Source organism: Lampris incognitus, chromosome 3 (genome assembly GCF_029633865.1).
Source record: "Lampris incognitus isolate fLamInc1 chromosome 3, fLamInc1.hap2, whole genome shotgun sequence".
NCBI classification, from domain to species: domain Eukaryota; kingdom Metazoa; phylum Chordata; class Actinopteri; order Lampriformes; family Lampridae; genus Lampris; species Lampris incognitus.
The window spans coordinates 96,971,354-96,986,441 of record NC_079213.1 but is presented as its reverse complement, the minus strand read 5'-3'; the positions used below and the strand labels follow the sequence as shown (position 1 = coordinate 96,986,441).

The 15,088-nt window shown below is 44.8% G+C and overlaps 1 protein-coding gene across 1 annotated transcript in view; it reads right to left on the bottom strand.

Annotated features, from left to right (window-relative positions):
* Window positions 1-15,088, bottom strand: part of unc13a (unc-13 homolog A (C. elegans)) — an 83,085-nt gene that overhangs the window by 25,516 nt on the left and 42,481 nt on the right. The window contains exons 16-30 of the mRNA XM_056275776.1: window positions 15,076-15,081; window positions 14,715-14,789; window positions 14,353-14,572; window positions 11,734-11,961; window positions 11,336-11,477; window positions 10,447-10,616; window positions 10,135-10,250; window positions 8,889-9,052; window positions 8,180-8,333; window positions 7,175-7,243; window positions 4,767-4,856; window positions 4,304-4,438; window positions 1,170-1,303; window positions 464-549; window positions 113-239 (exon numbers count right to left, since the gene is read on the bottom strand). Coding sequence (XP_056131751.1) covers window positions 113-239; window positions 464-549; window positions 1,170-1,303; window positions 4,304-4,438; window positions 4,767-4,856; window positions 7,175-7,243; window positions 8,180-8,333; window positions 8,889-9,052; window positions 10,135-10,250; window positions 10,447-10,616; window positions 11,336-11,477; window positions 11,734-11,961; window positions 14,353-14,572; window positions 14,715-14,789; window positions 15,076-15,081 — 1,916 coding nt within the window. The remainder of the gene's footprint in view (window positions 1-112; window positions 240-463; window positions 550-1,169; window positions 1,304-4,303; window positions 4,439-4,766; window positions 4,857-7,174; window positions 7,244-8,179; window positions 8,334-8,888; window positions 9,053-10,134; window positions 10,251-10,446; window positions 10,617-11,335; window positions 11,478-11,733; window positions 11,962-14,352; window positions 14,573-14,714; window positions 14,790-15,075; window positions 15,082-15,088) is intronic.

Genomic DNA, 15,088 nt, shown 5'->3' with positions numbered 1-15,088 from the left:
CAAGCTACGCTCCCACAGTTAAACAATATGGATTTTCTTTTCATTTCTTTATGGTAATTAGCCTCTGTTCTTTGCTGTTTGCAAGAATTTTGTTAACATGGATGCTACTCACGCAGGATACTCGGGTACTCTGCTCTTGAAGAAGGGAAGGTCTTTGCAGTACTCATTGTACAGCCACTTGACTTTAAAGTGCAGGTTCATATAATCGGCACTCTTACACAGCCGGTTCTTCTCGTGTTCTGGCAGCAAGGAGAAAGAGGATAAACAAGTTACTGCAATAATTCCAGATTTAGCTCTTATAGTCCACCCATGACAATTGTGGATTAACTTAATTAAAACAGAGGCATGGACAACAAACCAAACATATCACCACTGTTGAGCTCAATCCTCTGATGAGACGGTCAGCGACCAGAGAGGACAGAACTCAATATCAAGGTGAGATATATGACTGCCTTGCACTCACCCTCCATTGCGTACTTCATATCCTGAGCAAACAAGTTCCACATCACCTCAGCACTGATTTTACCCACGTTGAGCTCCTGTGGAAATCTTGATGGGGAGTTAAAGAAGAGAGGCCTGTTACTATGTGCACGTCATAAGCACATTTAAGCCTGGGCTAGCAAAGAATGCTTCCTCCACATCATGTCAGTGTCTTCATGCATGCTCAATAATTCAGGGAAGAAAAATCAAAGAAGGTTGAATCAGTTCATCTGGAGACAACGTTTATTGACAGATACGTTTCATCACTTTCATAGCACGAGTGATGAAACGTATCTGTCAACAATAAACGTTGTGTCCAGATGAACCAATTCAACCTTCTTTGAACATCATGTCAGGGTTAAAAAATAGTTTTTAAACAGTGAAAAGTGAGAAAGACAAATTGTGGAGAGGAGAGAAGAATGCTTTAGAATTACATATCTTTTAAAGTTTGAAATAAAATGATATTAAAGACAAATTGCAAGAGAAAAGATTGTGGAAAAGCAGAGCAAGGCTGATGAAGAGTGAGATGTGTCAGACTTAATAGGGACAAGAGCAAGAGAGAGAGAGAGAGAGAGAGAGAGAGAGAGAGAGAGAGAGAGAGAGAGAGAGAGAGAGAGAGAGAGAGAGAGAGAGAGAGAGAGAGAGAGAGAGAGAGAGAGAGAGAGAGAGAGAGAGAGAGAGAGACATACTGGTTGAGGCAGGGTGTGTAGGAGTTCTTGTCCTCCTCTATGATGGAGACGATGAGGGTGATAAGTTTGGACCAGAAGTCCAAGTTCTTGATGCTGGGCCCCTGCTCCTCTGGAGGCACGGCACCCTGCTTGGCCTGGAGAGCAGATTTCACAACAGCCCTGTTCACATATGCATCTTTGGTTTGGCAACAACATATTAATACAATAAACAATATTTACTCGTAATGTATATCTCGCATTTCAGATGATATGTGAGTGTACATATGATCTCCAATGGCCAAAAAAAAAAAGAGAAGGAGACAGCCCTTCAAATTTTGCTTATTTCTGCTGAAAGAAGCCGTAGAAGATGTGCGTTTGTTTACATGTCCAATCTGGCAGCGAATGCAGCAAAAAAAGAATCTGCCTGTAAACTCAAAAAGAATTTTGCCTCCGTGTCTGTCCAGGTTGAACCCTAATCCACCACTTTTGTACTTTTGTTTTGATGGGGACAGAAATGTTCAGGGAGCACTGCACAGTTAATTACCATGCATCAACTGTCAGTTGTCAACTCCTGTTCCCATCCGTACACACACAGCCAAGCTTATTTCCATACGAAACAGTCAACAACCTGTTTCCAGCAGGACGTATTGCTACCACTTGTTACTCTTGTTTATAACCTGTTTATAACCAAGTGTGGACTTGACAAAATCAAGCACTAAAATGTGGAGCAACAACCATAGTTAGCTTAGCTCTAGTGTGAACGGGGCCAATACTACCACATTCACCGAGTGAAGAAAGAATTATTCCCCCCCCCCTTTTTCTCCCCAATTGTACTTGGCCAATTACCCGACTCTTCCGAGCCGTCCCGGTCGCTGCTCCACGCTCTGCCGATCCAGGGAGGGCTGCAGACTATCACGTGCCTCCTTCGATACATGTGGAGTCGCCGGTCGCTTTCTTTCACCTGACAGTGAGGAGTTTTGCCAGGGGAAAGTAATGCGTGGGAGGATCATGCTATTCCCCCCAGTTCCCCTTTCCCCCCGACCAGAGGAGGCGCTAGTGCAGCAACAAGGACACATACCCACATCCAGCTTCCCACCCGCAGACACGGCCAATTGTGTCTGTCGGGACGCCCGACCAAGCTGGAGGTAACATGGGGATTTGAACCGCCGATCCCCGTGTTGGTAGGCAACAGATTAGACCGCCACGCCACCCAGACATGGCGGAATTTGACATGACAAGTAATCTCTTGGTACCCCACGCTAACTCTCTAAATGTGATTTATTTATTTATTGTTAATAACAAGGCAGTAACCATTTTGGAATGAAATGAGTATCTTAGGTAAGTTGTCAGTTCAGTACAACTCATACATATTCAACACTTGCTGCTCAAACTGTTGAAAACATACCAAGGATTGCAACTGTCAAGAGGACGTCTTTGAAATATTTGACAATGAGGGGGTTGGGGGGGGGGGGGAGCCAAGCACCGCAGGGGCTGAAACTGAAGAATGATCTTGCAGCTATTTCAACAAAATATATCAATGCTTCTCTGCATGAAATGTTTTATTCAAAGGAAGGTTTTTTTTTCCAATTCACAAGAGGAGTCTGAATGGAGACGGTTCTTTTAATGAGGAGTGTTTGTTGAAATCCAGTGCAGGCTTGATGGATGGAGGAATCTGATGCACACTCACACACACCCAGACTGAAAGGGTGATGGGAGATTTTGCAGGCGTCATACTCACACACACACACACACACACACACACACACACACACACACACACACACACACGCATTTACCAATCCCAGTATGAATACACGCACACAAATGAGTTACAGGACATTATACAGCAATATACAACAATCAAAATAAGCCCAAGTACAGTAACACACATTTATAAAACATTTCGGTACTGCAATAATTTTCATGCAATCATATCATACAATGTGAAGTTTGTTGTGCTTATAAATTCGGCACAAATAAATAGCTAAATACGCTCAAATTGGTGTTATACCATTTCCTGCAGGAAGAGGGAAGCTGGTTAGTGATTCTTCCTTCCTGCTTTCTAAAAAAAATATTTTGCATGCATACTACTTTAGAGAAAAAATGTCAGATGGTATAGGCACATTTACAATAAAAATTACAGTACTTTGTGATGCTATGTACTTAATGCATCACTGTTGTGGGTGTTAACAGCGCATGTCAGCACAGAACAGTCAACAGCAATATTCAGACAAAAACAACTGCATGTGGAGTCGCCAGCCGCTTCTTTTCACCTGACAGTGAAGAGTTTCACCAGGGGGACGTAGCGTGTGAGAGGATCACGCTATTCCCCCCAGTCCCCCCCCCACAAACAGGCACCCCAATCGACCAGAGGAGGCGCTAGTGAAGCAACCAGGACACATACTCGCAGACACAGCCAATTGACTTTTCGCAAAGTCCCACCCCCCGTAGTTACTGTTGCTATGCCCGTCAAGCATTTCAGAACTATCCAGGAAAGAGCCGGAAAACACCAAAACATGAAGGAAGAAATCAGCGCATTGTGTGGGTAAAAGTAACAGTAATAATACGTTAGCTGTATTAGCTATCAATAATAGCTAGTAGCAACCTTAGCTTGGAGCAGACAGGTATTTTTGTTGATTTTGGATGGATTAAGCTGGCCATGGGGTCTGCTATACTGCGAAATCTATTGCCGACATTGCGCTTCTTGCGTTCAGGGTTTCGGAAAGGGAAAGAAAATTACACCCCCTCCAAACTTTTCAGATATCTAGTATCCGATTTGCAGATCCCATAGGCACACCGTTTCAGCATTTTGTTGTGTGTTTGAAAGCTTGACGGACCGTTGCTAAGGTAGGATTGGACAAGCACCGTTCTGGGGCGGTACTTTACGAAAGGTCAATTGTGTTTGTAGGGACGCCCGACCAAGCCGGAGGTAACATGGGGATTCGAACCAGCGATCCTCATTTTGGTAGGCAACAGAATAGACCGCTACGTTACCCGGCCGCTCCACATGTGGGATTTTTTTAAGAGAGAGCAAAAATGTGTGCGTGCACGCATGTGTGCGCACACACACACACACACACACACACACACACACACACACACACACACACACACACACACAAGCACAAATATACAAACCCCTATGTGCCTCTTACCGGGTCTGTCTGGTACTCGCGGCTGTAGAGTTCATGACAGTTGTTAAAGATGTATTCATAGGTGGAATTGAGGCAGGCTTTGACGCAGTCCTTCACTACCTGGCTGGCTCTGGGTGGAGACTGCAACTCCTGGACCTGAGCACAAAATAGAAAAGAGCGATAATATGAAAACTAGTCTAGCCCCTACAAACTGACCGACTCTCCAACACATCAACCACATTTGACAGGATGTTGTGTTCCTGTAAAGCCCTTTGAGGCAAATTTGTAATTTGTAATATTGGGCTATACAAATAAAGTTGACTTGACTTGACTTGATTGTCTATCTAATCATTCATACAACTAAGTGTTAAGTCATGTTGTTAGTGTTAAGATTTCAGCATTCATACTGAAAATTGATGAGGGGTAGTAAACCTCTGAAACACAAAAGAAGGCCATAAAAGCACGGAAAGAGAGAACTTTGTACCTTCATTCTGAAGAAGGTGATACTGGTGAGAAGGTCCACCGTGGACTTGAGGTCTTGCAGCCTCTCAGGACTACTGGCTGGGAAGTTGTTCTGCACACAGACACACAAAACTGTGTGAGTAAACAAGCCCTGTCATCACTTTAACACTTTTCCTTTGCACACACTTTTCCCGTGTGTGCGTGTTTGCATGTGTTTGTGTATCATTTTAGAGACGGAGGAAATTATTGGAAAAAGCTGAATGCTGGACCCCTACAGTGAGGGGTCCCGGGGCTCTGTTATGCTGTGGGGGGCATTTTTCTGGCATAGTTTGGGTCCACTTGTCCCCTTAGAGGGAAGGGTCACTACAAACCAATACAAAGTTATTCTGAGTGATCACCTTTATCCTATGATGAGACATTTCTATCCTGATGGGAGTGGTCTCTTCCAGGATGACAATGCTCCCATCCACAGGACACGAGGGGTCACTGAATGGTTTGATGAGGATGAAAATGATGTAAATCATATGCTATGGCCTTCACAGTCACCAGATCTCAACCCTGTTGAACACCTATGGGAGGTTTTGGACCGACGTGTCAGACAATGCTCTCCACCACCATCATCAAAACACCAAACGAGGGAATATCTTTTGGAAGAACAGTGTTCATCCCTCCAGTTCAGAGACTTGTAGAATCTATGACAAGGAGCACTGAAGCTGTTCTGGAGGCCCAACACCTTATTAAGACACTTTATGTTGGTTTTTCCTTTATTTTTTCACCCGTCTGTATATATATATATATATATATATATATATATATATATATATATTGCTTGCTTGCTGGTTGTCCATCGTGCCCGATGATGACCATCTTCTTCTATTTGTGGGTCCTTTGAGGACTCAGATAGCAGAAGATACCTGCGCAGAGATGGTTTTTAAAGTGGCATGGGGGGTGCGCTTCTCCCAACGCCACATGACTTGATTGTAGAGGAGATGGTTCCGATGGCAAGGGGGATCCCTAGACGACCGGCACCTCCACACAACTGCAGGGGGCTGCCGGAAATCCAGTTTTTCGGAAACCGCCTCGAAGCGTGCCGCCACAGCTTGCTTTTCTGTTGGGGTAAGCTCCCTTAGCCTTATGTCTTCAAGACTCACCCACAAGGCAGCGGGGCAGTGGTTGATAGGTGCCAGGGCGTGTCCACCAGGGTGGGCCTGCACACCATATCTCTGGGGCCCACTGCTGCTCCGAGATCCCCTGCCAAGTTAGCCTGGGGCCGCAAGACCCCAGTTACCACGTGCGGCCACGGGGAGGCCTGGCAGGAGTCTTGATGAAGGAGAGGCTATGTACTGGCAAGGGAAGGCTTACACGCTAGGATGCTTCCCTATTCGCCACAAAGGCTAGCCAGCGGCAGCAAGCTAAGGGCAGGAGGGACACAAGCGGGTTGGAAGAACACATGCACCTTCCCTCCAACTACACACTGCTGCACTAGACGCATCACAACACCCTGTGTATATACACACACACACACACACACACACATATATATATATATAAAAAAATATATAAAATCCAGTGAGTCAAGTAAATTCTTTATGCGACAGTAAAGAAAGTGTAAGTGGGACACTGCTTGGCATCCTGCGCATCATATTCTTCATAAACACAACATCCACTGAACGCTGTCCATCTTGGGAAAAAGAGATCCCTGCTATGTTGCTCTCCTGGAGGTTTCTTCCTATTTTTTCTCCCTGTTAAAGGGTTTTCTTTTTAGGGAGTTGTTCCTTATCCGATGAGAGGGTCTAAGGACTGGACGTTGTGTTGCTGTTAAGCCCGCTGAGGCAAATTTGTAATTTGTGATATTGGGCTATACAAATAAAATTGACTTGACTTGACAGTACAAGCAAACAGGCTTGTACTGTCTCATAAAGAATTTACTTGACTCACTGGATTACATATATATGTGTGTGTGTGTGTGTGTGTGTGTGTGTGTGTGTGTGTACATATTTAAGAGTTTGTGTCTGTTTGTGCTTGTGTAGGTGGGATCAAGCATGTCATTGATTTCCACCCCCGACACCCTTGTACTGCTTGCCTTGTACTTGTGGGAGTGCAGCATTGCTTGCATGTGTACATGCATGTGACTGAGGAATTGTTATCTACTCTAACACATTAACTAACACCTCCTTTATTATAGGAGAGTGATAGAGAGTATAATCTAAAGATAGAGAGAGACATGTGAAATCAGGGGGAGAGGGAGAGGGAGAGAGAGAGAGAGGGAGAGAGAGAGAGACAAAAAGGGAAGTGTGGAAGGAAGGTGGTAAGGTCTGCCACACAGCAGCTTCCCTATCCAGCCACCCTGAGCTGTTACCCATAATAAGGAGATCAAAGAGAAGATGAGTGCATAGAGGAAAAACATGATGAGACAGAGAGCAGCATTACCCGGTACATGGACAGGTCGATCCTCAGAGAGTTGTGAAGCTGGTCTAGAAGCTTGACAAACCGTTCTTTCTGTAAGCACAGAAAGACACATGTGGTCACAAATATCCATCCATCCATTATCCACGATGCTTATCCGAATTAGTGTCATGAGGATGCTGGAGCCTATCCCAGCGGTTACTGAGTGGCAGGTGGGGAGACACTCTGGATAGGCCGCCAGACCATCACAGGGCCGACACATTCACACCTAGGGACAATTTAGTAAGGCTGATTCACCTGACATACATGTCTTTGGACTGTGGGAGGAAACTGGAGGACCCGGAGGAAACCCACGCAGACATGGGGAGAACATGAAAGCTCCACACAGAGGACGACCCGGGACGACCACCAAGGTTGGACAAACCTGGGGTTCGAACCCAGGACCTTCCTGCTGTGAGGCGACTGCACTAACCACTGTGCCACTCATCCATCCACCCATCCGTTATCCAAGCTGCTCATCCCAATTGGGGTGGCAGGATGCTGCAGCCTATCCCAGCAGTCATTGGGCAGCAAGGTCAATTACTTGGGGGTTCGAACCCAGGACCTTCTTGCTGTGAGACGACCGCGCTAACCACTGCGCCACCATGCTGCCCTGGCCTTATGATGCTTTCTTAAATGCTGGAACTGTGCCACTGTACTCACATATATCACAAATCACAACAAATCACAAATATCAACATGATTAAATTCAAGAGGATGACATCTTATAGGAAAGAGAAAACAAAGTATCTGGTACCACTGATGACATAGCAAATAGTGATTCTGACTGATATCAAAGCTTCCTAAACCAATCTTATTTTGAAAGATGGACAAAATAAAACATGAGAAAGGTTTATGCCACATTAGAGCAACATACTTTAAATAATTTAGTTACTAATTTTGTAAATGGTTGGAAGGATTGCTGCCATTTTGATATCCTGATTCATTATTCTTGCCCCTATCACCTAATGGAGTTTAGAAGGGACTTACCCCAAAGTTGGAAGCAGCAAAGCGGTCGGAGGCTGACACGTTGTTGGTTGCCTGTGTAGTGTGAGCATAGTAGGCATTGATGTTTGCCAGCAAGGTACTCATAACTGCCGGGACGCCTGGACACATATACTTAGATGACAGGCAGGCAAAGTGACTGGAAGAGAAGGTCACATGTGCAAAAGAGGCTGTCTATGAAAACACTCAAACATGGCCATCTACACATACACACACAATGACAAACATCGAGCAACCCTAAGCCCAACCAAAACCAGCAAACAAACAAACACACACACACACATCACCCTATACTTGTGGGGACCCCTCATTTACTACATTAATTCCCTAGCCCTTAACCCTAACCTTAACCATCATAACTACATGCCTAACCTTAACCCTTACCCTAACCTTAACCTAATCCTTATTCTAACCTTAACCCTAAACCCAAGTCTTAACTCTAAAATATACCCGTTTCCTCATGGGGACCCATAAAACGTCCCCACAAGGTAGGTGGTTTCAGGTTTTTCTGTCTTAATGGGGACTAAATGTTCCCATTAGGATAGAAAAACCTGGTATATACACACACACACACACACACACACACACACACACACACACACACACACACACACACACAAACACACACACTCACACACAGAGTTTGGTAATACGAGTGGTGTGTACTGGGTCAGAGTTAGAGGTTAGAACTTACGTCATGGCCTGGTAGATTGATTCAACTCCATAGCGCATGGCGAACTCATCCACAATCTCCTGGGGAGTTTCCTCAAAATAGACCTTCCATGCATCATCCCCTTTGGCGTCAGGGATTTTCACCACTCCATTGTTTTGGATATCTGTCACGTAGTGGAACAGGTTCTAAAGAAAGAAAGAAGGAAGATGTTCAGAGAGAGATAGAGTGAGAGAGAGAGAGAGAGAGAGAGAGAGAGAGAGAGAGAGAGAGAGAGAGAGAGAGAGAGAGAGAGAGAGAGAGAGAGAGAGAGAGAGAATTAGGCAGAGAGCATGAGTAGGGGCTATTAAGTACTTGGCCTGCTCTTAATGAGCTGAGGTTATGTCTGGGGATGAATGGTCTGGCTATGTTCATTATAATCAGGGATAGTGTGGATACAGGCTAGTGTGTGTGTGCAGTCATGTGTCTGTGTCTGTATATGTGTGTGTGCTCTCTCTTTAGTCTGATCACCCTGTTCTATGAATGATTAATTTACTCATTAAATTAAGGATAGAGCTAACCATTCACACCTTGGTCCCAAATACAATTTTTATGTTACTCTGCATTTTTTGGCTTTTATTTGACAAGACAACGGTGCAAAATGGGAAATACAGGGGGAAGAGAGCAGGGGTAGACAGGCTGCCAGATCTGAACCTGGGATGATTTGCTCAGGCCTCAGGTTATATGGTGTGTGCCCAACTGAGCCACCAAGATGACACCAGCCAATGCCCTTCAGTCTTTAATTTGAAATGGTTGTTCCAGATGTATGGCTGTAAAACCATGTCGTATTTCCAAAAGGATGTATTACCTTAACTGCATGGCCATAAATATTTATGCCCTTGTGAGTCTGAATGGGCTGTGTGGTTTTATGTCCACTTAACACACAGCAAATACAATAGAACAACAGACTCTTAACTTCTGAGAAACACGTTAACTCATGTTTGTTGTTTAATATGCCAGGTAATGACTTGTGACAATGTTGCTGATTGGTTAATGATCAATCAGCAGCATCCTTCATTGTCATAACGAGTGGAAGTGGTGTTCATCTTGCTAAAGCAATGGTAACTTTATGGGGTATTCACTTCTGCATCATCTGGAATGGCTTCATTATGGAACAGTAAAGCAAATTAACCTGAGCGGCATAACTCATTAAGACAACTTGGCAACAGAGATACGTACAAATGCCGGGACACGGACATGCTCTGCTCACATGCCCACACACAAAGCTCACCTCATGCAAGCAAGTATACTGAACGTGATATGGGGCGACCGTCTCCTCTCCTTTGATTTCTACATTAATGTGCATGCGAATAGCCCCAGACACGGCTGATTTGTCCGTGCGCTTGTCTGTGAAGAGAACAGAACACAGTTTGACACTCGGCCTGTAATTTCAAGCTTGACTGGCGAAACAATCCCAATCAGAAAAGTTAATGCAAGTTGAACATATCTAAGTGAGGTGCACAGACCATGGCAGTGAGGTATGCTGAGCTCATTCAGCACAGATCAGGTTTAAAGTCATATTACATATTGAGACCCAGCTGACCTAGATTGTACCAGACATCCATCTCTCCGCTCAGTGTTCGGACCTCGATGATGGTCTGACCCAGGAAGTCATCTGACTCCCGTTTGAACTTTTGCTTCACGCGGGACTTGATGTCGTCATCCTCATCCCACACCCGCACCTTGATGCGGTCTGAGGAATTGTGGCACTCACTACAGGTACACAGAAATAGAGACAATCACACCTGTATAGCACTATAAGGTTAGACTGAGTGAGAATATAATAAAAATTAAAAGAAAAAAAGCATTGTGTTTGGTTATTTGCATTGTTCATTTTATGGCACAACCATGACCATCACATGCAGTCATTATAACGAATGAAAAGTTGCATTCAGTCATTGTGATATAATAAATGTTGATGATGAATAGCAGTATTATGTATCACTACTACCACAAATTTCCCCCCCTTTTTTCTCCCCGATTGAATTCGGCCAATTACCCCACTTTTCCAAGCCATCCTGTTCGCTGATCCACCACCCCCTCTGCCGATCTGGGGAGGGCTGCAGACTACCACATGCCTCCTCTGATACATGTGGAGTCGCCAGCCACTTCTTTTCACCTAACAGTGAGGAGTTTCGCCAGGAGGACGTAATGCGTGGAAGGATCACGCTATTCCTCACAGTTCCCCCTCCCCCTAGAACAGGCACTCCGACTGACCAGAGAAGGCGCTAGTGCAGTGACCAGGACACATACCCACATCCAGCTTCCCACCTGCAGACATGGCCAATTGTGTCTGTAGGGATGCCCGACCAAGCTGGCGGTAACACGGGGATTCGAACCAGCGATCCCCATGTTGGTAGGCAACGGAATAGACCACTACGCTACCCGGACGCCCTAACACAATTTGAACTTAATTTGAGATCTCTACTTACAAGTTGAAGTTCTCCTCCCAGACAGGGTTGAGGTTCCCATAGATGGTTTTGGTCCTCTTCTTGGTTTTTCCCACCTGGACAGTAACATAGGGGTCACTGGAACCCGTCTTATCCTTTGCTTGGAGACCCTGGGCACACAACACTGGGAAGGAGAAAAAGCACCAGCTGGTCAGCATATATCTACATGGGTGTCTGCAGATGCATCCTGCCCTGGTTTACGAGTCCTGTAAGACTCCTATGACCAACTAATCTACAAAACCCACATGTACTCTTTTCGTAAATCACTAGCTTGTCTCTTTTCAAAGAGACAACACATGAGCATTTGTCACACTTTGATGTTGATAATATCGGCCAGCATCCTTTAAAAGGCAGTATGTTGAATGCGACTACCCTCTCACCTGTGATGCTGATCTTGGCCGACCATTTGGACGTCCCATCGAGCACGCTCTGCTTGATCTGCTTCATCTGGGTGACGTGAGTGGCCTTTACCACGGAGAACACCTCCTGGATGAGTTCAAAGATCTCGGGTTTGTTGCGCTCACGGATCTTCATGCGGTCCTTCAGGACCATGATAATGTTCTGGGTTCGGTCCTCTGCCCCATGTTTGGAGCTCTTCTCCGCGGCTCCTAGTTAATTTGGAGAAAGGAGCATCAGATGTGATACCATAAATTGGTAGTGTAATTCTGTCCATGGTCACCACAGCATTACTGATAATGGTAATAAAAAAGCAGATAATGTATTTCAAATGAGTTTCAATTTTTTCTAAAATCTTTGTGAAAATTTGATGCTGAAAAATATCAAATGAATTTCTTCACTTTTTTTAAAACCCTACATAAATTTAAGTCAGTAGGAGCAAGACGGAATACATATGCACGAATGAGAGGGAGGACAGTGGTGATGAAGGTGGATGAGTTTAAATACTTGGGATCAACTGTTCAAAGTAACAGGGAGCGTGGAAGAGAGGTGAAGAAGAGAGTGCAGGCAGGGTGGAGTGGGTGGAGAAGAGTGTCAGGAGTGATTTGTGACAGAAGGTTACCAGCAAGAGTTAAAGGGAAGGTTTCCAAGAAGGTAGTGAGACCAGCTATGTTATATGGTTTGGAGACAGTGGCACTAACAAAAAGACAGGTGGCGGAGGTGGCAGAGTTGAAGACGCTAAGATTTTCATTGGGAGTGAGGAGGGAGGACAGGATTAGGAACAAGTATTTTAGAGGGACCGCTCAGGTTGGACAGTTTGGAGACAAAGGAAGAGAGGCAAGATTTAGATGGCTTGTACATGAGTGGAGGAGAGATACTGGGTATATTGGGAGAAGGATGCTGAATATGGCGCTGCCAGGGAAGAAGAAAAGAGGAAGACCAAAGAGGTTTATGGATGTGGTGAGGGAGGACATGCAGGTGGCTGGTGTGACAGAGGGAGATGCAGAGGACAGGAAGAAATGGAAACAGATAATCCGCTGTGGCGACCCCTAATGGGAGCAGCCGAAAGTAAAAAAAGATTCAAACCCTATATGTGGACTGGATGTTGAAACATTTCAAATGGATTTTTTTCATTATTGTCAATTCCATATGAAAATTTAGTGCGAGAAAAAATCAATTGATTTTTTATTATATATATAGATTTATGCTGGGAAATTCAAATTAAAATAATCAAGGATGATGCAGGTTACCGATGATGTAAAGTTTACCATAATTCATAAATGCAAGACGTTAAGAGCTATAAAATGTGGAGTATGATAGATGATAAAAGGGGAGGAGTCAACAAAAGAAAAACCACTTTTAATATTAAAGATATTAAAAATATTAAAAGATGATATAAAAAATAAATTAAACAAAAGTGTAGGTAGGACTGTGAGGAGGAGGCGGGGGAAGCAGATTTGCTTGGCCTGATTAGAAGAGGTAGAAGGACACTAGATACTGCCTAGTCTGATCAATAAAAACACACAGTGTTATAACCGCACAACTGCCAGTCTGAGACTGACATGCAAAAATTCAACATCCACTATACAAATGGTTGTAAATCTCTTTTTTTATTTTATTTTTTACCTCCTTTTCTCCCCAGTCGTACCCAGTCCATTACCCCATTCTTCCGAGCTGTCCCGGTCGCTGCTCTACCCCTTCTGCCGATCCGGGGAGGACTGCAGACTACTACATGCCTCCTCCGATACATGTGGAGTCACCAGCCACTTCTTTTCACCTGACAGTGAGGAATTTCGCCAGGGGGACGTAGTGCGTGGGAGGATCATGCTATTCCCCCCAGTTCCCTCTGCCCCCCGAACAGGCACCCTGACTGACCAGAGGAGGTGCAAGTGCAGCGACCAGGACACATACCCACATTTGGCTTCCCACCCGCAGACACGGCCAATTGTGTCTGCAGGGACACCTGACCAAGCCGGAGATAACACGGGAATTCGAACTGGCGATCCCCGTGTTGGTAGGCAACGGAATAGACCGCTACGCTACCACTATGCTACCCCATCTTGTAAATCATTTACACTACATTTAACTACACTTTACTCAGGATGAATCCATTAAAATGCTTTCAATCCAGCCTCTTAATTGTGAAAATTGTTGCCTCTTCACATTTCAGTGAAACGATAGTTGTCTTCATGCTTTGAAGGGAAACAATCACAATTTTCAACATTCTCTCTCCCTCTCTCTTTCTGTGTCTCATACTCTGTATGTACATATACATACCATATATATGAATGTGAAAACTAACGACAACCCTTACTTCCTAAAAATAGGCAACACTGTATAAAAATGTAAAGAACAAGGCTACATGCAGATGTTGTGGCGAATGCCACTGAGTGCCTTATATGCCCATGATTCAAGCATTGTCAACCGGTGACATCATTGGTGGACACTTTTCTGCACAATTTCGGGGGCATTTAAGAGACACACAGAGAAGACTGCTAGGATGGCTACTAATGGAGTGTTATCCCTTGTAACATTTTTATGGAGATCTTGTTGAAAATCGTGATTGTTTCCCTTTAAGTGGTCTTCTCAGACATGTCTCTTACTTTGCAGACAGTCGGCGTTCAATAGGTCTTGGCACTTCTCGTGGCACTTGACTCCACACTCAGTGCAGCGCATACCCTGGCGAGCAATACCCCACAACAGCCCCTCACACTCGTAACAGTAAGTAGGGGTGGTGGCCGTCCACACCTCAAAATTATGTGGTGTGGTGCAGGAGATGGGATAGATGAGGGCCTGCAGGGTCTTCTTATAGACATGGCTTTTCTACAAGAGTACAGAGGACAGTTACAAGGGTTAGAGGGGTGGGGAACTCCAATGAAACCGTCATCCCTCTTTACAGTCACTTTTGATAGGCAGTTTGGTTTGAATTAGAAGTGTAGAGTAGAGCGAGGGATGAGAAACTGACCAGTTCTTCGTTGTGCAGGGTGCTGGACGTCAGGGCCGAGGTGATGCCCGCCTTCCTGGAGTTTTGAACCAAAGACTGAGGGATGGGGGAAGGAGAGGTTAAGTTCTCATTGTACGCACTTCAATATCCTTCAGCTTACTTTTGATTGAGACAAATGTCAGCGCCGCCTCTGAGGCAATGGGTATTATTATAGTCCGTCTGGCAAAGTTCTCCTTAATCATTATACCAATCCAAACATGACAGCTTGCTGAATATAAATGCTCCCTCCTAAAAGAGTGCCCAAGTTACCGTTGACACAAGAGAAAGAGCACACCCTCACAATAAAAATGTTCCTATGGCAAACTGTGTCAGTGTAACTCACCATAGCCTGCGGC